The sequence below is a fragment of the Emys orbicularis genome, chromosome 10, assembly GCF_028017835.1.
Source record: "Emys orbicularis isolate rEmyOrb1 chromosome 10, rEmyOrb1.hap1, whole genome shotgun sequence".
Taxonomy (NCBI): Eukaryota; Metazoa; Chordata; order Testudines; family Emydidae; genus Emys; species Emys orbicularis.
In genome coordinates this window covers 64,394,566-64,418,393 of record NC_088692.1, presented here as the reverse complement: position 1 = coordinate 64,418,393, position 23,828 = coordinate 64,394,566, and the positions used below count along the sequence as shown (strand labels likewise).

The 23,828-nt window shown below is 37.3% G+C and overlaps 1 protein-coding gene across 1 annotated transcript in view; it reads left to right on the top strand.

The window, feature by feature from the left end:
* The window catches only part of TCF12 (transcription factor 12), a 315,099-nt gene that overhangs the window by 241,625 nt on the left and 49,646 nt on the right, over nt 1-23,828 (top strand). Inside the window, exons 8-9 of the mRNA XM_065412643.1 lie at nt 5,978-6,113; nt 9,471-9,523. Of these exons, the coding sequence (XP_065268715.1) occupies nt 5,978-6,113; nt 9,471-9,523 (189 nt within the window). The remainder of the gene's footprint in view (nt 1-5,977; nt 6,114-9,470; nt 9,524-23,828) is intronic.

Genomic DNA, 23,828 nt, shown 5'->3' with positions numbered 1-23,828 from the left:
GAAACATGGTTAGCTAACATATTTTAACTAAAGTGTTTTTGAAACTAAGACAAACAGAATGGTACCCTCAAAAATGTATGTGGTGATGATGGTGAGCCCTTAGAGGAAAGCCTTGGGTCAGAGGCAACCAGCGAACCCATTTTTATACTAACATTTAAAGATGTTAATTTAAAAATGTTAGCTAACACATTTTTAAGCATTACCTGATTTCCTAGTCTAGAAATAACCCAAATCTTTGAGAGCCTTCGGAGAATATAATGCAGAGAAATTTTAAAACACTTGTTAAACCAGATTTTCATTTTCATAAATTATGCTTTGAAAAATCGAAGAACTCCTTACCAGAGTGTTCGAATTATTTATTTGCATGCTACCAAAAACATCTTTATAGAAAGCAGAATGCTACTTCAGAATCAGATTGTGTCAACAGAATTTTGGAGGTCCATAGAAGTAAGAGAGAATGATCTTTTAAAAAATAGTAGGGGTAACTTTTTCCTTTCTTCCTTCCCAAAACCTGTGAAAGAATCCAGTTTTAAAACTATTTGAAAATACATGTTTGCTTCAAAAAGCAAACAAACTAAATATTTACTATTCACAAAATCATAATGGTTTAATTAGGCATAATCAGTTAATATGCAAGTTGAAGCTAATTAAATATATATATTGCAGTACATGTAAAACTGTTATACAAATCTAACCTTTTGTATTCTGAAAGTAGACAGATTACACATGTGTGTGTGTCATTCTTTTATGTATGTATGTATGTATGTATTTATTCCTTGTGTGTGAAGAGGTGATTCTTCTTTAGTTCATCCTTCTGTGGCTTATTTTGCTGAATCACCCCTTCCCCTAGAATGCTTTTCCATCAGCTGGTGAGCGCTGTAGCACTTTTACCTCTTGGGGCAGGTCACGTTGATTCCACTGAGGCCATCATCAAAGCTGTTTCCTGGATTAAATTGAAGGGTGGGTGCAGAAAAGTAGTGCAGCTGAGTGTACCCTCCCTGCCTCCATAACCAGTCATTTGCCTCTTTGGAATTAGGGCTGTTCTGTCACTTGGTTGACTGAAATAAAAACCTTTTCTTTTTTCTGGTTAGTATCTACTACAAATCATTAGAAAATTCCTTTATATTAATTGTCTTGTTTATTTACAACATGGGTATTTGTTTCATGTAATTCAGAGAGGCAGTTACTTAACAATGATGTCTGTTTATCTGTGATGACACTAATCCAGGCAGTGTTAGCCAGTGTTTCTGGAGGATAACTAGTCATTGATTATTCCTTAGTAATTGGATACATGTTTAGCAGATGAGGTTCTTGGTGACTGAGGGCTTGAACATTCTGTAGTAATGCTAAGAACTAAGCTATGTATCATCTCAGTAAACTGATGCCTGTGAAGAGACTAGAAGCAGTTAGCCCAGAGTAGCCTTGTACTGATAATACCAAGCTTCCTTGTTAGTCATTGTATCCTCAGAGGTATTTGTGTATTCCTTTCTCCATCAGGTGCCCTTAGGACAGGATCAGTCCTAGTCAATATTGCTTTTCAATTGGTTCAGACAGGCAGAAAAGTCAATAAGATGAGCTAATGAGATCTATTTTTATTTTACTGTGGCAGACAGAGAAAAAACTATATTTAACCAGTTGTACTTACTATACCTCACTCAGTTGCAATAATGTCAGAAGAATATACTTGGAGAATAACTTCATAGCATAGATTTACAAATTAACATGTGCTGCTATTAGATTTGTACACAATACGCTCTATGTTCTGAGACTTGCTGTATACAAGTTCTGTGATTATTCCATTGATTGCTGTGTCCGACCAGCTCTAAACTCTGTGGCTAGACTCCTAGTTGCTGTATCATGTCAGTACTGGAGCCACTGACTAACATTTCTGCTTCATTGTAAAATAAATGCAATAACAAACCAAAAGAGTGGATTCTTTTAGTTATTATAATATGGTGATAATGAAGAGTTCTTGAATGTCTCAACACTTATTTCATGTCCTTGCAGAAATAATCAGGTTATGGTAAAACTTAGGAGGTAAGCAAAGGAGACAGGGGCTTGTGTGTTTGACAACTCGAAAGATTGAGGGTTGTAGTTTTCATGAATGGAGGCTGACAGCTGAGAAGTAGGAGTTGGGAGGGATGTGGGCATCTGTCTTTGGGGAATTACTTGGCAGAAGTGAATTGGTAGAAGAGAACATTTACACACTTATTGTCCTTTCCTTCCTTCAAGTGTTTTCTCCTAAGATATCAGAAACCAAGTACCCACTTCTCCCTGTATAGGTAGAGAATGTCCATGTGGATAATTTCCAGCAGCATCTCCTCATGCCTGTGTGAAAGAGATGACCTTTTGAGGTTCCCCTTTTTAGGTACGGGGAAACCCCCAAAGGTGTCATGAAAGCTACTGTCATTACATAAGGTCAGTTGCTGGAATGCTCCAATCTCTCTCTGACTGCTCTTATGACAGACAAGGTGGGTAAGGTAATATCTTTTGTTGGACCAACTTCTATAGGTGAGAGAGAGAAGCTTTTGACCTACGCAGAGTTTCCCAGACTTGAAGAGCTCTACATAGGTCGAAAGCTTGTCTCGCTCAGAAGTTGGTCTAATAAAAGAATATTACCTCACCCACCTTGTCTCACTAATATCCTGAAACCGACAAGGCTACAACAACACTGCATGCTCTTATGAGTGACATCTTGAGACAGTTGAATACTGACTGGAATCTTTCCCCTGCTATATTTGCCAATCTGAGATGTTTTTGCAAAGCAGGAGGGTAGTTTCTTCCAAAGCCACATATTCCTGGGCTGCAGGCAATTCTGCAGCCCTTTGAGCAACCTTGAAATAGGCACACTAATTATTGCTGACTGGTTTTCATTTGTTCCTTTAAATGATGTTAGGTGGGAAGCACTGAGTTGCATACCCAAACTGAGTTCTCTGTATGGTGGTCACCTCTTAAAAACTTGCCAAATGGTTTAAGTAGCAGCTTTGATAATTCAGTAGCACTGCAGAACAATGAGGTATATTTATGTATTTTTTAAAGGCAAAATTTACGGGTTTTTGAAGATGACCTGGGAAAGGAAATGAACTTGCTTTTTATTACGTGTACAGACAGCCTTAAAATTATTAAGAAAAAATCTTGTATGTGTTTTTAATTAATAATTCAGGCCTTGTCTACTTTGCTTTTCCTGGAAGATTCTCTAGACAGACTAGAGAACTAGTCAGATTATGGCATCATAGATATCAAGAATGTGAAATCTGATTCAGTGGGTAAGCTATTTTAATTCAGGATGCTTTAAAACTTTTTGCGTTTTGCTAACACCTACTTAACTCAAATGCCCTGTACACTGCTGGAAGAGAAGATATGTAAGAAATATCTAACATCTCTGCATCCTCCAACTAAAACAGGGAAATTCAGACTTGTTATTCCTGAAGTTAATAAGGTTAAAACAAAGCACAGACTTGCCTCCCCTTGTCCCTTTTTATTTTTAAAGTTAAGTTTTCAGGCTTTATTTATTCATCATGAAGAAGCAAAAAAGATGGTACGCGGCAGCTGAGGGCGAGGGGTTGTAAAGGTGGTATGGTATCGAGCCTTGTATCAGCACAAAGTAACACAGAGTTGTTCCTTACACTATGCAATCCCTGGGCCACATTTTATTTTGACAGCTTTTCAGCACCAGAGCTATGCAGAACAAATGGAGAGGGGCTGAGGCACTAGAAAGCGGTTGCTCAGTCGTTTGAACATTGGCCTGCTAAACCCAGGGTTGTGAGTTCAATCCTGGAGGGGGGCATTTAGGGATATAGGGCAAAAATCTGTTGGATGATTTAGTTGGGGCTTGGTCCTGCTTTAAGCAGGGGGTTGGACTAGATGATCTCCTGAGGGCCCTTCCAACCCTGATAGGCTCTCAACAAGACTAATCATAGAATATCAGTGACCTTGAGTAACCAGCAGCCATGCAGAAGTCAAGACGGAAAAGATGAAGGTGTGGATGATAATGTCAACAATGTGAACAGAAAGAAAAGGACAGATCTTGGACATTTTAAGAGGAAGAGATAGCAAGATTTGGATGTGGGACCCCTGAATCTGTGAACCAGTGAGAGGGCCGAGTTGAAGAGAGAACACACAGGTTACAGGCCTGAGTGATGTAGAGGATTGTGGTGTGACATAGAAAAAGCTACCAATAGAGGGAGATTAAGTGTTTAGTAGGAACGAAAAGGAGTTAATTCTGTCCTGGCACTGATAAATGTAAGTGCTGTACTTGTCATGGGTGTAGCAGGACAAAGGTGGCTGCAACTTGTGTGCCAAAGGGCCATTCTGGCTGCTGGGGATCACAAGAGAACAGTGCTGTAGCTACACCGCTTTTCTCCTAGTTATGATGGGATGCAAAGTAAGGTGACCTAGACCCATTGTATTGGCACGAAATGACCGACAGCAGTTTCAGTGGAGCGGGGAGAGTAGAAGCCAGATTGGCTAGGGTCAAGGAAGGAATTAGAGGAAAGGAATTCACGGCAGCTGTGCAGCATCTAGCGCACCTTTTGGTGAGATACAAATACTAAGCCACTAAATTTGAGTTGAGGATAATTTTGAATGTTAATGCCATCTATATACTGAATTGTTTACATCATCTGATTTGGAGGGTTGCTAAAAATCAAAGCTAACTTTTAGCCCCTGTAAAACATTCTGCTGCTTGGGAAACTCTGTTTGAAGGTGCATTTTTAAAATGTTTTTAATAATAAATTATTTTCAACATTTCCTGTCACTTATTGTCCTGCAACTCAATTATCAGGTATTGTTAGCACAGTTTAAGCCTAGGCAAACAATATTAACTTGTCCTAATACCCAGCAGCATGCTTTTAGCAGCTCTTCTTTGTATCTGCATAATTATCTTTGAGGTTGATTTTATCACAAATTAGATTAGTATAATAAAAGTAAGGCTATAAAACATACAGTAAATTGGTTGGATCTGCACCAGGCTTCAGGTGATGATCCAGCATGAAGAAAAAGAGATCAAAGAACTTACATAAGAGATGCTAGTTGGCTCAGAGTTGCCATTAAGGTATATTACTGTAGATGCCAAATTGTTATGTAAGAAATGGCTCATGCAGTGTGGACTGTTAATGTATGAGGGAAAGCTGTGGGAGGTATTCAGTGTTACTGTTACAGAGAAAGGGGCTTCTTCTGTTCAGTAGCCATATATTTACTTTATAGAGAGCACCCTGAGTTTCACTCCGAGTTTGGGGTTTGTTTCTACCTGTAACTGCAAAGCTAAGCATGGTTTCCACCTTCAATGGCAAAGGCCCTCTGCAGCAACCAAATCTCAGCCCAAGATTTGGGTTAGTGATGAAACCCCAAACCAGGCAGGAGCAACATTAAAATGATGCTTTAAACGATGACTCACTCTCTCTCTATGCATGTGTAAATACAGAATTGCTTATAACATTTTCACCATTATTGAATATTCCACACATTACATGTATTCAATGTATACTTTGTCTTTTGTGTTTTAAATAGCTCTTCAGGATAATTTCTCTGTGTTTATGAATTCACCAGTGTGTGCATACTAAACCTGAATAGTATATCCTAATCTCACACTGTAAATATGGTATCTTTTAACAGTTTAATCCATTTTTATATTATATTACAAATTAAGCAAATAAATATCATTTTGTTTATAGTATGGTATGATGTATTAGTAGGTAGACCTTTTAAGTGGAATTAAGTCCTTTTCCCAGACTCTCAGCAAAATTCATTTTGGTCTTTAAAATTGGGCTACAGGTCTCTCTGCTATTGCAAAAGTACATTCTCTGAATAATAATAATAATAAACAATATCAACATTTCTTTAAACTTTAAGACCTTGATTAAAAATTGAATAACTGGCTACAGCTGTCACAAGCAGCTAGCATAATTAATAATTCATTTACAACATAATTTGAAGTTTAGTAATTACAATAATTTGCTTTTTATTGTTTATTTTACAGTCCGGTCTCCTTCGATCAGATATGGGACTTGGAAGCCCTGGTCAGTTGTCATCCTCAGGAAAACCTGGAACACCATATTACCCATTTTCTTCTGCAAATCCACGCAGAAGACCACTTAATGACTCATCAGCTCTTGGTCAGTAATGTGGACTATTCTTAGACCTTTAACACTGATGCGCTTTTCACATCCCACCTTATTTTAGATAATATCTTTTTTATATGTTGCAAATTATCCTTTCAAGGGCAATGTCTGCTACTTAAGATAGCTAAATAAGGGATAATATAAAATGAACTGTATTTTTGTTTAATACATTGATTTGAGTTCAGCCCTGATCAGTATTGCGTAAAAAAATTCTCAATTGTGTAAGCAGTAATGACAGATGGATAGCAGTTGATGACCAGCTGAAGTAGCTGAGTGCCCTTAACCCAGGCCATCATTAACTCCTGGAAATGCCTGACCTTGAGGTCATTACCATTATACACTATGAAAATGTAAAGGGAAGAATAATTATCCTTTTTTTATGCTTGAACTTACTTTGTTCAGGATGATCTAGAGTTGCGTGTAGTTGGTTTAAGGATCCCAGTAATTTATGTATCAGGTAAAGACAGTAATCAATGGGAAAATGAGACTTCTTATTTAGTGTATACCATCAGATACATAACAGATTTGTTATGTTGTTAGCAAAATATGCTTCAAGGGAGTTTTTTAAGATTGGTCACAATTAAATAATATTATGTACCTCATATTCTGGAGTTGCTCCGAGATAAGTGGACCTTACTGTACATATTACTGTTAGTCACTAACAGAACATCTGACTACTGCAAGTTGTAAGGTCTTTGTATCAACCATACAATCCAGTGCTTAGTCATTTATATTACTTTGATATAAATGCTCTTTAGTCTGAAACTATCCAAAATAATGTAAAGTCCAAGTTGAAAATATTTCATTTTGTATGCATGCTCTAGTTTTTCAAAAATTATTTTTTTTTAATCCCCCAATCTGATTTTCCATTTTAGAAAATTATCACAAACTGTAGTTTTCATTTTTAGGTCACTGAAATTGTTGTCGTTGTCTGCTTTATTTCTGCACATTTCTGGCTTCTCTTCCTGTGTGCTACTTTTACCTACATACATCAAATGAAGATTTATTTAGGCTACAGAGTATATGTAACTTGACTGTACTTAACTTTACCATTTAAACCATTGTTTATCCACAACAAAACTTCATGAAATGAGACCTCTTTTCTTGGAGTTTTAGCAGTTAATAGAAATTATCCATTTGTGTGACTATTGAAATAGTTACTGAATATGTCTGAAGTAATGTTTTGTTTTTTAATGTCTTAAATTAGAAATGGCAGACTTTTTAGAATGATCTTTTACAAAAATTATAATTCAAACTCATTCACAAAGATAGTTGCCATTTAGTTTTGGGGAGTGCCTTTTTTTACTCAGTCCTTTTTAACACATGCTTCTTAACACAGGTGAGAACTGCTAATAAAGAAACCTGAAAAGTTCTCCAGGATGTGGCTGAGAAAAGGAACATTTAAAGAAAATGTAGTCTTACTGGACACTCAGTAAAACACCTTGCGAGGAGGCTGGCCGGGGTGCTAGAGCTAGGATGATGGACAGTTATGTAGGAGACGGAGGGCTTGTCTACACTGCCCCACAGTTCAGACCAAAGTGTTGCACTGTAACTCCACCATGTGGACGCTGCAGGTGCGAACTAAAAGTATGCTAGTTCACATTTAATGTAATCCTCTTCAGATTACTACCTTCCCCTGAAAATCAAAGTTAATGTGAACATGGCACGATTTTAGGAAAGGGCACAAATGTGTAGACATAGCCACGATTTCAGTTGCTGGATCTGATCTTTACTCCTGTGCTGATTGAATCAGCTGTGACAGAATGCTGTAGAACATATGTTTGGGTGTTGAGTGGAACTGGTGCCTGGTAACTGCGTGTCTCCTCTGGACAGGTATGGAGCAACACTGAATGTGAAGTGAGACACTAGAGATATGTGAAACCTTCATAGTTGGACCTCCAACCATGTCAAACTAGTCTAGTTTTAGGTACTGTTACAAACCTAACATTTAGGATGAGAATTATGATTTTATGTGGAAACTATATAAAATTGGGTGGTGTCAAAGGTTTTTGATTTAAGATTAGGTCCAATTTGTTGTTTCCAGAGGAATTTCATGCTAGCTTATGGTGCTTGTTAGAAGGCAAAAATCAAGGGACATAAACCTTTGTGGATCTGTAGTGGAGTCCTTGTTGTCCTTGCTGGAACTGAGTGGCTGGAAGTCAAGACCGGAGAATTTGTGGCTGTAAAGTAGGGGTGCTCTCAATCAAAGGCCCACCCCCTTGAAAATGTATGCAATAATTTTAGAAAATAAGTGTCAACACTTCTGAACTGTAGTTTTTCTCTAACATAATATGTGGCACATACCATAGTAGAGGTATCCTGAGGAGACGTGAGGGATAGAAAATACACTTGTTGCTTTTATTATCTTTCTCTTCCTGAACTTTCTCACCTTTATTACATTATGGAGGAAGAAGATACTCTTCAGCTTGCTACAACCAAATGTTAAATTCACTATTGTAATTCTAAATCAAGATGGAAGAGTTTGTTTTGTATTATGGTTGAAAACTGGATGAATCCAAAGTACAAATGATGATGTCACCAGATCAATTATTTATTGGGGCAGACCCGTAATGCCAGGAAATCTAATTTGAATGTTGACTATAGTGGTTGTTAAACTTTATTTTGTGCATTTTTTCCAGTTCTTAATGTATGCAGCCATAGGCTTCCCTGGTAACATGGAAGTCAATTATTGGTGTAGAGAAGTGGGTGCCATATTTCCAACTTTCCAAATGTTCTGAAAGATGGTTTGGATTCTCTTGGTGACTTGTGAAGAGTGTTGACTAGTTGGTTAATCAGCTTCACTGTTGCTGGTAGCTGAGGTGCTACAATAAACCCTGCATTTGAATGTTGTAATCCATTTAGATGAAATTACTGTTTTAAAAAGCCACAGTTTACATTAATTTGGATTTTAATGTACCATAGAGGTGTTTGTAATTCTAATTTTACCAAGAATACAAGCAGGGGATTCATTTATGTCCATAGTCAATCCACCTTCCACCTTGTGCACTTTACAGGCCATTGTTTAGTGAATGCATTATGGTATTGATGTACTTAATAGTGTTTTTGTTGTCAGGGGTGACTGCCTTTCCACAAGGAGAATCCCCTGAGATCAAAGGTAATGTGAGCGAGGCAGGATTGTAGAAAAGGGCACAAATGTGTTAGTCATTGTAACCTTCTTGTAATGTGTGTAAGGCACCTTTCATTGGTACAGAGGAAAAGATGCATAAAGCTAGAAAATGGGGACTGTATTGTGGGAAAAATAAATAACCAGTTGTTTAGTGTGGCTGTTCGTTCTTGTTACTCCTTTGTAACACAGCATAGCTGATGAAATGTGTTGTTTTCTGTGTGCAGATCCTTTACAGACAAAGAAAGTAAGAAAGGTGCCCCCTGGTTTGCCTTCTTCTGTAAGTACTGAATTTTTAACTTCTAGTAAACAAATTGGGCTCAAAGCGCACTGTTTACTTGACATACAAATCTTTTAAGTTATCATTAGGAAGGCTTTATCTAGTGACCATAAACAGCCAAGCTATTTTGGATCAGTTCCTAAGATCTAAATACACATTTGATGTGTAGTTTTTAGATTTCATAGGAATGGTTTGTACCTCACTCATATGCACTTACCCACTTGTCCCTGTCATTTGAATTCCCCTCTTGGGAAGAGAGCTGGGCCAGGAGCTGTCAAAGAAGATCTCCTGTACAGGTCTTTTGATGTTTAATTAGTCATTATGTTGCTGAACAGGAGGACAGACAGAGATTAATAGCTGAGAATCTTAGAAATTTACATTTGTAATAATCCCAATGGAGCTGAAGACATTAAGATTCGGAGGACATGTACGGCTCAGCTTGCCTCAGTAGGACTGAGGTTATTAATATGCATAAATCACCAAGTCAGATGTTCATTGTGAAGCCCTGGTGGATTTTAAAGCCTTCATTAAGCTTTTCCTAACTTCAGCCTACCATCAGAAAGGCTTTCAAGCAACTAGTTTGTTGATCCCTCTTTGCTAGAAAATTTATCCTTTGAGAATAAAGGGCTTTGATGAAAAAGGTTGGAAGGGTTTTGGTTGAAAAATCATTAATGGTTGTGATAATCTAATGCTATAGGGGTGTTTTGTGGTATTAAATATACTTTATTCTTTAAAGGAAGAAAATTGTTTATAAATGAATCTGTATTTAAAAATCCACATGAAGTGAAAAATCCCCAGTGAAGTGAAGGAAGGATTTTTCCCCCCTGTTCACAATAAACAAGAGGGGAGGGGAGAGAAGCTCTACTGCCTTGCGGGGTACATCTCTTTGTTGTGTAAATGGATGTCGGGCTTTTATTTGGCAGTACTTAACACACGGGTGCGGGTGCAGGTGCAGTTGGATGAGTCATAACTCAAAGCCATATAGGCTGAATAGAATGCACTGCACAGGCAACAGTAATACAGTAGGAGCAAAAAGGGTCTGATCTTTTTATTTTATTTTATTTTATTTTATTTTATTTTATTTTATTTTTGTATTAAATCTGAAGCCATAGATGGTGTCTTCTAGTCACCCTCCTTTCCTCCACTTCCCACCTTCACTGTGATATACAAAAACCTGAATCTGAAATCCCATTTTAACCATACTTCCAGATGGAACTGAGATAGTTTAGACAGCCTGGGGCAGCTGTGCTCTGAACCTGCAGCCTACCTGGAAGCCAGGATTGCAGCTGCAGGCACTCTTAAAAGCTTTTGCTTGCATAAGCACTTGGGCCCCACTAGAGGCTGAATAGCTGCTTGATAAACAAAATGAACACAATGCTTCAAATCATTATTCCCGAGGCCAGGAATATTTTTTTTTTTCGGCAGCAGCTAAAAATAGTTTGGCAATTTACATTTTAACAGTTGTGTGTTATGCAGGGGTGCCTTTCCAGTTAACAGATGATTTCTTCTAGATTAACAAAAATATATTAAAAATGACCGAGTAGCTAAAACATGTAACAGTACAATTTTCATTTAATTTATTACTATAATTCTAGGAGAGTCATAAAAGTTAAATTACATATTAATATTTAGTTGCACTGGCCAGGTAACGAGATCATATTAGTGAATGAAAAATTCATCTCATTTCTCTTACCCAACACTAATGTTAAGAAGCAGTATGTTTTTAATGTTTCTTATTTAATTTTTCGTCTTCTAAATGAAGAAACAGGATAGCAAAAGACTGATTTTATTAAACACTGAACAAATCTCAGTGATGGAGAGAGAAAGCAGATACTGTGAGTCATCAATATGCTGGTGATATATTTTGTAAAGTCCTTGTTTCTATGTATTTTAATGGGTAGGGTCCTGATTGTAACCTCTAAGCAAGATGACGCAAAATTCAAACAAAACTCTGATTTTTTTTTTTAAATGTAAGATGCATTGTCTTTGGTGGAAGATTGAACAAGATTAAATTTTACTGACTATTATAGAAATTTGTGATTTCTTGAAATTCTGAGGTGAGAATTAAGGAAAAGGGACACCCGCATAATTATTTGGAATGTGCTATGCTAACAAATCAGATTGTATTTTGGCGAAGGTAAAGAGTGAATCAGCATATTTAATCTCTGTGCTGCAGATGTTCTACTCCGTATATGAAAATCATCATTAGATGGAAAATAACAAAGGCGGGGAAAGAGGCTTTAATTATTATTTAAAATATTTTACAAGCCATAGGAAGACATTTCTAATTGAGTTTCTAAAAGATAGATTCTCTTAATATTTATAATTAATTTAATGTAAACATAGATGCTTCTTCTTAGTACTTTAACTTTCTAGGTAATCTTCATTTAATTGGAAAACTAATGTTGCTCTTTTAGAAAGAGAAGGATTTTAAAATAAATAATCGTCCTATGGTTTGTAAAAATACTTTTTCTCTTGACTTTTGCTTTGTGGTGGACATCCCATGTCAGATGTTTTCAAAAACTATTTGTTTTGAGATGAAATTTTCCACTTGTTCTTGATTGTGTCATAGTAGTGAAAAACAAGCTAGCTAGAAAATTACTAGATCTGGATGAACACCTCCAACATTTTGGTGAGTGACAAATGAAACTTATATCAGAATGAATCTAGCTTTGCTTGCATCTCTTTTGTGTTTGCTTTCGGCAGACATTAAAGCGTGTGATTTTTATTTGCAAGAATGTTTGCAGAAAGTGAATTTTAAGCTTTCATGCTCCAGAACAACACTGGAAATAGTATATTTTATATGGATGGGACTCAGTTTGACACAACAGGGAGACAAGGGTTCCCAAAGCACACAGAGTGCTTGTGTACGTGCTTCTATGTTTATCCATGCATATTGTGCAAAGAGGGCAAGAAAAAAAAAAAACTCTACACCTATCCAGGAAATCTTTACAGTAGCCTACTTTTCGAGAGCGTTGCCTCACACAAGGCCTGTGTCACCTCGAAAGACATACGTTTACACTATTCTATAGTTTCTGCTTATCAGCTACTACCTTTCTCATAGAGATTCAAAAACACCCACCATTTCGCCGAGTCTTCCTTCTGATTGTAGTGTTACCTTCATCCAGTCAGACTCAGGGAACAGAACTAGTGCCATGTGACTTGAGACCAACTGTAACTAATCAGTGCAGCTCAGATTTTGAAAAGCATTTACTGAATGCTTGCAGTGAACTGGTCAGTTTGTAGAGGAAATAATTAAAAAATAAATCAAGTGCATTTGAATACCTGAGGAAAGTGCAAGCTAATTGTGGACATTCCATTAGCAGAGAAAGAGGGTAAATATTCAGTATGAAACATTTATTCAGCTCTAATTACTACCATAATCAGCATTTAATTTAGATTAATAATAGAACTGTATTAAATGTGAAAAATCAGAAGATTAATGCTGGAAATACCTTTAGATCCTTCTTTTGCAACTTCATCATCTTCATCCCAACTAAGATTGTGACCTTCAGTACACAGCTTACATTGATGCATATCTTAGAAAATCAGCTACTGCACAAACACATATGCAGTCATCTAATTTCTTGAGATCTACAACTCTTCTGTGTATGCAAGAGGATAATCAAGTCCTCTGTCTTTTTGCTAAGATAGTTTTCTGTTTACCAAGAGGAGTCTTGGTTTGATCTGTGTACTAATTATTTAAGTTTACCCCCCCCCCTCCAAAGGTTAATGTATTTACTGTCTATTTGCATGTTTTACTAATCTTACGTACTTTGGTCAACATATTACCTAAATCTTTAGACAGTACTTTAAAATCCTTATATAAAGTTTAAAATTCCACTTAACAGGAAATTAGCAAAGCCCTGTTTCTAGATTCAAGTCCACTGCAGTTTAGAATCATGTTCAGGGTAAAAGAATTCATAGATTGATTATAGGAGTCTTGACATGTCACCAGCTATAGGATGTATACCTCTTACATGTGCCAATTTATCATTTATTGTAAGAATTCCTCCATTAAAAACAGCTATATTGGAGCAGTGACATAGCAAAAATGAGGAAAATGACCTACATTTGTTTCATGTGGGTGGGGTGGGAAAGAGAGACAGAAGTAAGTAGAAAGGAGATACCACAAAGGTCCAGTCAAATACCTATGGTAGTCATTGTGAGTCTGTACTTGACTTTGAGTGTTGGCTTGGATGCATAGAAGAGAAATGGAAAAGATGCCTCACATTTGCTCTCAAAAGAATGGCTTTTCACCTCCCCAATCCCCTAGGTATAAAGCTGGGGTGGTGCTCCATAAAGGCAAGAGACAGAAAGCTGGCCTGAAGGAAGGTAACAGCTCATTGGGCATCTTCCCTCATGAAGGCAACTTGTTTTTACCTGTTTTGAGATGGAAGTTTGTAGGACTTAATGAGTTTATTCATAGTTTCAGATAAATTTCCAAACTTCTGTCTGCTTATCTGAACTCCAGAGTTTGAGGCTCTGATAATTAAGTCAAATTAAAAATTAAGTAAAATTCACCTTGGTGAGTGAATGTAGCAGCCTTCTAGCAGATGGAGAGTATAGGAGTGCCCTGGCTTTTTAGAGTATTATCCTTGATGCCAGAAAACTCTGAGGTATGCCCACATCTTGAATACTGCGTGCAGATATGGTCGCCCCATCTCAAAAAAGATATATTGGAACAGGAAAAGGTTCAGAAAAGGGCAACAAAAATGATTAGGGGTATAGAACGGCTTCCATAGGAGGAGAGATTAATAAAACTGGGATTTTTCAGCTTATAAAAGAGATGACTAAGGAGGGATATGAGATACCTCTATAAAATCCTGACTGGTGTGAAGAAAGTAAATAAGGAAATGTTATTTACTCCTCCTCGTAACGCAAGAACTAGGGGTCACCAAATGAAATTAATAGGCAGCAGGTTTAAAACAAACAAAAGGAAGTATTTTTTTCACACAACGCACAGTCAACCTATGGAACTCCCTGCCAGAGGATGTCGTGAAGGCCAAGACTATAACAGGGTTCAAAAAAGAACTAGATAAGTTCATGGAGGATAGGTCCATCAATGGCTATTAGCCAGGATGGGCAGGGGTGGTATCCCTATCCTTTGTTGGATCACTTGATGATTACCTGTTCTGTTCATTCCCTCTGGGGCACCTGGCATTGGCCACTGTCAGAAGACAGGAAAATAGGCTAGATGGACTTCTGGTCTGACCTAGTATGGCCGTTCTTATGTTGAAGTTGTTCTGAGGTCAATAGGTGATGTGGCCAGGTCTGATGCAAAATTTCCTGACGGGCAAACTGAGAGCATCCCATTGACTAACTCTACTGTGAGGGTATTTTTACATAGGGTTATTGCTGAGACTGTGCTCCTAGCTATAGTGCAATAAAGCACTTGGAGGACACAGGACCATGCTTATTGGGAATGGGATTAAGGTGACTTTCTGGATGAAAATACATGTTCTTGGAATTATTTTTCATTTGTTTCCTGATCTGATCCTTGGTCTGGACTCCATAATACAGTAACTTATAAATTATAAAACATTGAAACAGAGTCAATAAATTGTGTGGGTTAGAATACACACACTCATGATTACTTATTGGGGTAACCTCCAGCCCCTGTCCTTCCACACTCCCACCACCACTTTTCATTGTTATGCCTTGTTTGTTATGTCTGAATCAAAGTGTAAGCTCCTCAGGGTAGGAACTTGCCTTTTTTTGGTTTGTAAAGTAGCAAATAAATAGTAAATGTTTAAAGTGTCCAGGCCCCAAAATTCTGTAACATACCAAAGAAATTTTACTGTTGAGACCTACTCTTCTTAAGCAGTGAGGCACTGTTCCCTCTAAGCTGTGTGCGTGCGCACGCGCACACAGATCCGAAACACCACGCACACGGCGAAACTCTGCGCGCACAAAAATTTGCACAGAAGCACAAAAATTTGCAGAGAAGAAATTTTTTGCGCACATGGCCTGTCAAAAATTAGAGGGAACAAGACTGTTTCCATCTCCATCCCTCCCTTTTTTCTGTGTCATGGATAGGGTGACCAGATGTCCCGATTTTATAGGGACAGTCCCGATATTTGGGGCTTTGTCTTATATAGGCGCCTATTACCCCCCACCCTCTGTCCCGATTTTTCATACTTGCTGTTTGGTCAGCCTAGTCATGGACCTCATTAGGCCTTTTATGATTTCACCATCTCCAGGCTAGATTATTGTAATTCACTTCTACTTGAGCCTCCCTTGAAATTGATCTGGAAGCAGCAGTAGTCAGTCACATGTGGCTTCCTGTCTGCTTCTTGATTACACTGCTCTACAGCCAAAATGCTTCTGAAATAAATGTAGTCAAACTTTACTAATTCTGGGTCACTGAGAACGAAAATGATGCTTAAAATTGTTGATTGGCTCTAGTTTTCAAGATATGCTATTGGGTCAGTATATACGACCCTTGACTTGGGAATGGTGGAGGATAAGTGAGTTATAAAGGGAAGGGATCTCAATTTAAACCAGAAATGACTAAAATACATCTTTGACTGGATCTATGAATAAATCTATGACTGGGTTTGGACAGTACTTGCTTTTTAGGCAAAACAATGAATGATGCAATCTGAAGCTGGTATTGCGTCATACATGATATGAATTACATCATGTTATTCCTAGAAGTCATGGATGATGCAATCATAACGAAGCTTACATCACTCTGCTGAACAAATTGCCCTATATCAGCTCTAGAAATCATACAGTGTCGTGCTCTCTTATTTGTCAGTGTTTGATTTTGCAAAGGGACACATTTCTGTTTAGCCAAAGTGAGCAGAGATGCCTCGTACTTGTGTGAACAGTGCAGATAACTTCTGCTATGTTTGTGGTGAAGTGACTTTTGCATCACAAAAGCGCAGTATAACCACTATGGTTAAGAAAGCCTATCACCTTTATTTTGGTTGCAAAATTGGAGATCAGGACAAGAGGTGGGCCCCACACATATGCTGCAACACTTGTGCAACAAATCTTCGCCAGTGGTTGAACAGGAAAAGGAAATCTATGCCTTTTGCAGTGCCAATGATTTGGAGAGAGCCAACAGATCATACCAGCAATTGTTACTTCTACATGGTGCCTCCAGTTGGGAAAGGTGTGTCAAAGAAGAAAAAGTGGACTGTGCTTTATCCAAACATTCCATCAGCTATACGCCCAGTACCCCACGGAGAAGGACTGCCAGTTCCTGATGCACCAGAATCATTCTCACTTGAGTCAGACGAGGAAGAGGATGAAACTTCTGGTCCTGAACCATCAATGTCACAGGACCCACATTGTCTCCCACCCTCCTCTGAACCACACCTCATAACACAAGGTGAACTGAATGACCTTGTCAGGGATTTGGAACTACCCAAGGATAAGGCAGAGCTGTTGGGCTCCAGACTACAGCACTGGAATCTCCTGGCAGGTGATGTTAGGGTTTCCATGTTCCGTGACCGTCAAAAGGATCTTGTCCCATTCTTCTTCATGGAAGGTGATCTTGTAGCCTGCAACAACATCGATGGTGTGATGGCAGCCCTCAACATCGTTCACGATCCAGATGAGTGGAGACTGTTCATTGATTCATCGAAGACGAGTCTTAAAGCTGTTTTACTGCATAATGGCAATGTTTTGCCATCAATTCCAGTTGGTCATGCAGTCCATCTGAAGGAAACCTATGACAACTTGAAACAACTTTTGAGGTGCATAAACTATGACCAACATCAGTGGCAGCTTTGTGGCGATTTGTAGGTTGTTGCTCTCTTGCTTGGTCTGCAGACTGGATACACAAAGTACTGCTGTTTTCTCTGCGAATGGGATAGTCGTGCAAGAGATTCCCACTACATCAAGAAAGATTGGCCACTCCGACAGTCATTGGAGCCTGGGAGGAAAAGTGTTCAGCATCCACCGCTTGTTGAATCAAGGAAGATTTTGTTACCACCCTTACACATCAAGCTGGGTCTGATGAAGAACTTTGTCAAGGCCATTGACAAAACACAAGCAGCTTTCAAGTACCTCCGTAGAAAATTTCCAAGGTTAAGTGAAGCTAAGATAAAGGAAGGTGTCTTTGTTGTTCCTCAGATTCGTGAACTTCTTCGAGATGATGCATTTGACCATGCACTGCGTGGCAAGGAAAAGACGGCATGGAAAGCCTTCCAGTTAGTGGCAATAAATTTTCTCAGAAACAACAAGGCAGACAACTACAGGTTGTTGGTGGAAAACCTCCTCAAGGCATACAAAAGCCTTGGTTGCAACATGTCACTAAAGATACATTTTTTGCACTCTCATCTAGATTTTTTTCCACCGAACTGTGGAGCAGTGAGCGACGAGCACGGCGAGCGATTTCACCAGGACATTGCAACAATGGAGAAACGCTATCAGGGCAAATGGAGCCCATCAGTGCTTGCAGACTATTGCTGGACAGTGACAAGAGATGCTCCATTTAATGAATAAAAGAGACAAGCCAAGAAGCGCCGAGTAGACACTGAATAGGACTAAACTATGTACATAATAGTTTTTTGCCTTTTGTTTCATAATAAATTTTATTTATATAACCCTTTTGCTGATTTTTAAAGTGTTACATAAACAGGACAGGTGAAATATTATCATGTAAAGCAACCATAAACACATGAAAAGACCTAGGTTTACAATTTATGATTAAAACTACTATCTACACAATATACATAGACATAAAATGTAAAAACTTAAATATCTTAGAAACAGTAGCCAATCAGTTGTTTTAATTGTCATATTTGAATTCAGCACATCAAAATACATAATAAATAGCACATTTTATCTCTGAAGCAGACGACTTCTCAAAAATTGGAGACCAGTGTTATGGGAGTGGAGGAAGCAGAGGTGTCCAGCTGTCAGTAAGTAGCAAACTGGGTTGTTGCAAGGTCTTGCTGACAGTCTGTAAAGCTCTCACTGATCTAGGCCGAGGGTTCTTAAGTGATCATCTCTCAACAATGTCCTTCCAAGGCAGTTGAAATCAGATGAATTATCCAGGCTGTCTGTCCTGATCCTCTGACTGCATTGGGCCAAAGCAGAGCCTGCTTTGATCAGGGATCATGTCTGTAGAATTCCCTGCCAGAAGGTCTCCTTAGCTGTCTTCAGGACTTGCTGTAAGGGCCTTCTGTTGACAATAGCTAATCTGTTTAAGTTTTCACAGCATCCCAGATGCATGTATTTAAGTGCTATTAAATTATAATTGAGATCTGAATAGAAAGGTCTTAAATTTATATGTACCTTTAAAATGTTAATAAAACCCAACATGACTAGACTGCAGCTTGTGTAACTGTACAAAGAGGTTATATGTTATTGCTGTAACTACTGCTTTACATCAGACTATGTGCCAGTTCATCCCCATTATTGATGATGCTCTTCGTTACAACAACAATGGGGGGAGGGAAAGGTTTTATAAATAAAAGATTATTTCTTATAGTTTGTCACTTGATGATGATCACTGATTTTGGTGGGAAGGTTGTTTGAAAATCTGTGCAGTCTGTTAGAAGAGTAATAGGTGGTAATATCTATAAGACTTTTACCTGTGTCATGCTGTTAAATTGATTGGTTGCTTGATCAATACAAATGCTAGACAGGCTGCTTTGGCTGTGATCTAACCATTAAATTATCAGAAATAGCCAGTAAAAAATGATTACTGTTGGAAAGAATTGCACTGAAATAAAAACTGTCTAAACCCCTGAATAAACTTCAGACGTAAATTTTCTAGACTACTGATTCACTTGTCATCCTGACACAAAGATGCAGATGTTGGTTCTAGTCTCTGAGTATAAATTTAAAATTGAATTAAAATTGCCTAACATTTTAGTGCCATTGAGTTTCTTGTGATGTTGAGCTTTGGCACTTCAAGGCTATAAAGAAAACAGGTTGTACAATCCTGGAGATGTAATCACAAGACTTCATGACATTTTCTGTGGTAGCTTGGGTAGCCTATTAAAAAAAAAAATTTCCTTAAGGGAGTACTAACTAGATCCCTAACTATAGATGACAAAAGGATTGTCATTTGCTTTTGACAGATCATCCAGACAGCTTCGTTTGCTGAAGAGTTTTGCCAGACAGCGAACCAGAGAACCAAAAAAAAAAAAGAAAAGGGGGGGGGGGGAATGTGCCTCTGAGCTTATGTTTCTATACAGCTAGCTACCTGCACTTTGACATAAAGTTTCCTAAAGCTTCTCTGATGCTAATTTATTAAATAGATTAAAATACTGTTTTTCATATGGAGCAGGGTTTTGATTATAGAACCACCTACTGGAAAATTTTTAAACTGCATCAGAAGCTATGTTACTATATATCACTTTGGGGAGTACATGAGAAATGCTAAACATATTGCACTTGAGCAACAAATAAAGCAAAATGATACTGGAGTTGGACCAGCAGAGGGACCCCTTATCTCCCTTTAATTTCTCAAATACATTTGCTTGGTCATACTAAGTTCATGATGAAGAGATGTGTAACTTAACTTAATCTTTTATATCTTTCAATAACAGAAACGTGGAATCATTTACTTTGGAAGGTTTTTTAAATCTCTTATTTAATTCACATCTGATTTTTATAATGTGCCTGCATTTATTTATCATGTTGTGCAGTGGTGATTGGCCCAATAGGAAGTACTGTTGTTTGGTAACACCCCTTACTCATTTGTCAAGGATAACAAACAAATGTATACATACATTTTGTCATAAATGAAATTGTGTGTAACTAAGTGCTTCTCATAGGGAGCTATACCTGAGAACATTTCAAAGCCATCTATTAAACTGCTTGGGGTTTTTGTTTTTACAAAATATCTAAAATCTTCAGCACAGTTCTGAAGCTTTCCAAAGCTGGGAATAATGGTGCATATTGAATACGTTCCTTGCTTTGATATTTAATATAAATCCATAAGAAAGTATCACTAATAAGGAATATTTGTACAATACCTGAATATGAGGAATTGATAGAAGTTGCTGCTGTTCATTAGCTCTTAGAATAATGCACCTAATGAGAAGCATCTTTATTTCTATTTAAATATATAAAATAACTCACATGCTGAAAATGTATAGTACTTGAGAAGGAAAGCCATTCCCATCTGTTGTAACTCAATTTTTCTGACTATATAATTTCTTATTTTTAAAATATTATTGTTTCCTGTTTTCACATGTAGCCATCATGGAATTGGTTTGGAAATCTGATATCAGTGTATAGTGTAAGGTTTATTTTCTGGAATGCTGTATACTGGTTTAATATGTAATCTTATTTTTATTTAATATCAGGTAATTTTTTTCTTTGCAGAAATACAGATATTAAAGTTAAAACCCAACCATTTGAACTGGAAAACAGTAAAACTTTTACTACTTAACTTTGACATAGATTTGAAAGTACACTAGTGTAAATTAATTGGACCCAATTAACTTAATGTTATGACTTTTGTGTCAATTTTGTTTTTATTATAATGGTTTTTATTCTTGGCTGTTTCTTCTTTTTTTAAAAAGCACTATTGTGGAGTTGCAAACTGCTGCATCTTTTCACTATACAGTACATGATAAATGGATAATTTCCCCTTGCCTAATAACATGATGGCATGCTTTCAGGATTTTTTAATTTACTAGATATTTAAATGTTTACATGAGTAGAGGTCTTTCTTCTAGAGGAGAAAAATAGAAAAATATGCATTGTCTAGAAGTAGCTACATGCAATTCTCAGACAGTTTAAAGTCTGAATCTGTTTTAATTGTCTGCTGACGATATAATTTATAGGTATTCATCTCGCCAGGCTTGATCTAGTTAATCATCATAAACGTTTTGTTTAGAAATATATACATTTGGAGTTTTTTTTTCCATTGAGAATCTTAGAAGTGGTTTCTGAATCCTTGGGACAAAGATTTTGTGCATGAATATTGAAGAGCATTTTTCAACTAGTAACAAAGAAGTAAGAAAAAATGAGCTATTGTTATCCTACTTGAGGTTTTCCTTTGTAAGCTGATGTTTAAGTCCTTGGGAAAAACAGACTGTCCATCAGGAAGCTCATTATATTTTATCTGGTATTTGTTTTTGATGGTGGGCAAATAACTTTTATTGGGGGGGGGGGAAGAGTACACAATTCAATGTAAAAGTTTTTAGTTCTTATAATATTTGAAATAATAAAACAAGCAATATAACGCAACATTTTATTTTAAACATTGATATGATGTTTGTCATATTTATGGACAGTTTTGAATAGAGGATATGCTCTGTGGTGTGGAGATGAGATCCTCTGCCTATCTCTGGTATATTATAAAGAGTAATTTCCAGTGATCTGTATGATGTCAACTTAGTGGTAGTTTTAAACTCGTTAAAAAGGTGGGTGATTCATTCTTGCTGTGTGTGTTTCGTTGTGTGTCTTTGAATTGGACAAAGATAAGAAAATAGACTAAATTCTACGTTTGACAAAACAGCTGGACTTTAAAGAGCAAGTATCATTAAAATCAGACTGAAAATGAATGAATCTTTTGAGAACATTCTTAAACAGGTAGTTTAGTTTATTATTAGGTCAGCATTTCACTCTGCGTCAGAGATCATAATCTCTTTATATACTTACAGAAACACACAGGTTATTGTTTTTGACACAGTGCAGAGTCGTGAATGGAAACAGTTCAGGCTACAAAAGTGCATGTCCATTCAGTGCTCCTCTGCTGACGGCATGTCTGTCTGAAATCAAGTTTAAAAAATTGGCCCTGTCTCCAGCTGACTAGTTCTGTCAGACTGAGTCATAAGATTAACCCTTGATTTGTCACCAAGGAAAAATAGAATAAATAACTGTATTCACTATGATATCGTTGATCCAGATAGGATCTATTTCACTGTAACATGCTTTTCTTAAGGGGGGGAGGGGAATCAGTGCAGCTGCTGCTCAGAATAAATGTGAAATAAAAAATAAAACCCCGACATACACAAAGAGAACTTTTTTTGGTTGTTGGAACCATGTTGGAGTAGTTACAGTTTGAGCTTTCTATAGGTATATCCAGTGGTGTTTGCTGCAATTATAAAATATGTCCGTTTGTCATCATCTTTGGGCAGTGTAAACTCTGAGATTAAAGAAAACTCATAACAATCTGATATGCTTGAAAGCAGAATAATTTGATCCCAAAATATGATACATTGAGTGACAATGTGATTTGAGCATTGGCCTGCTAAACACAGAGTTGTGAGCTCAATCCTTGAGGGGGCCATTTAGGGATCTGGGGCAAAAATCTGTCTGGGGATTGGTCCTGCTTTGAGCAGGGGATTGGACTAGATGACCTCCTGAGGTCCCTTCCAACCCTGATATTCTATGATTCTATGATTCTAATGTATTGAGGAAATAGTATTTTGGTGCTATAAGCATACAGCACGGTGATAATTTTCAGTGCAGTGCATATAGGTGTACCTGTGCTGCTCCAGTAAAATAGCTAATTCCCCACACAGTATGATGAAATTGTTACTTCTTTGGTTTGTCAGAGGTAAATCCTTTTAGTCAGAGTGGTATTGTTGGGAGTATTTGTCTTTATTCTATCTTTGCCCAGAGGCAGCATTTTGAATGAGACCTACTCTTTTGTGCTGTTTTTGACACTAGCTTACCTGTATGTTGATGAGCGTCAGCAATATACTTGTTTAAACAGATGTTACTCAAGCTAGCAAACAATACGAATTAATATTGCCTTCACACTTTTAACTTCTACTGTTTTTGTGTGCAAGTTTAGAAGATGAGCTGCAAGAAAGATGAAACACGTATGCCACATAGTAAAATACTGAGTTTTTAATCCCCGCAGTGTTTCAACAATAATCAAATTATTGCATGCACACACCCAGTAGTTGATTTTACAAGATACACATTAATGTCCATCCTTGTTTTGGAGAACTGAATCTAACCACTGCTAAAACATTTTTGACCACTATAAAAGTTTCTTATGTGCTGGAACTATTTGATTAAAAAAGAAAATGCTTTTATTCTGCCTCTTTTTTCCAAAATAAAATTGGACTTTTGTTGTATAGCTTTTTGTGTGTGTTTCCTGAATATAAAAAGATACATTGTTCTAAATAATTCATTTTAATCCTGGAGTACTATATACTTAGGGAAGCAGTATGTCTAAGAGATCTAAAGATCTTTTAGCATATCACGTCCATAGAAGCCTAAACATAGTGAGGAGGTTTAAGGAATGGCATTGTTAATTGTAAATCAAAGCTTCTTACAGAGTTCTCTGGGGACTGAAATGGGGCTTTGTGATCCCTGGGGGAAGGAGGAAGTTGCAAGTCACTCTGCAGGCTTGGCATTTTAATAGTCT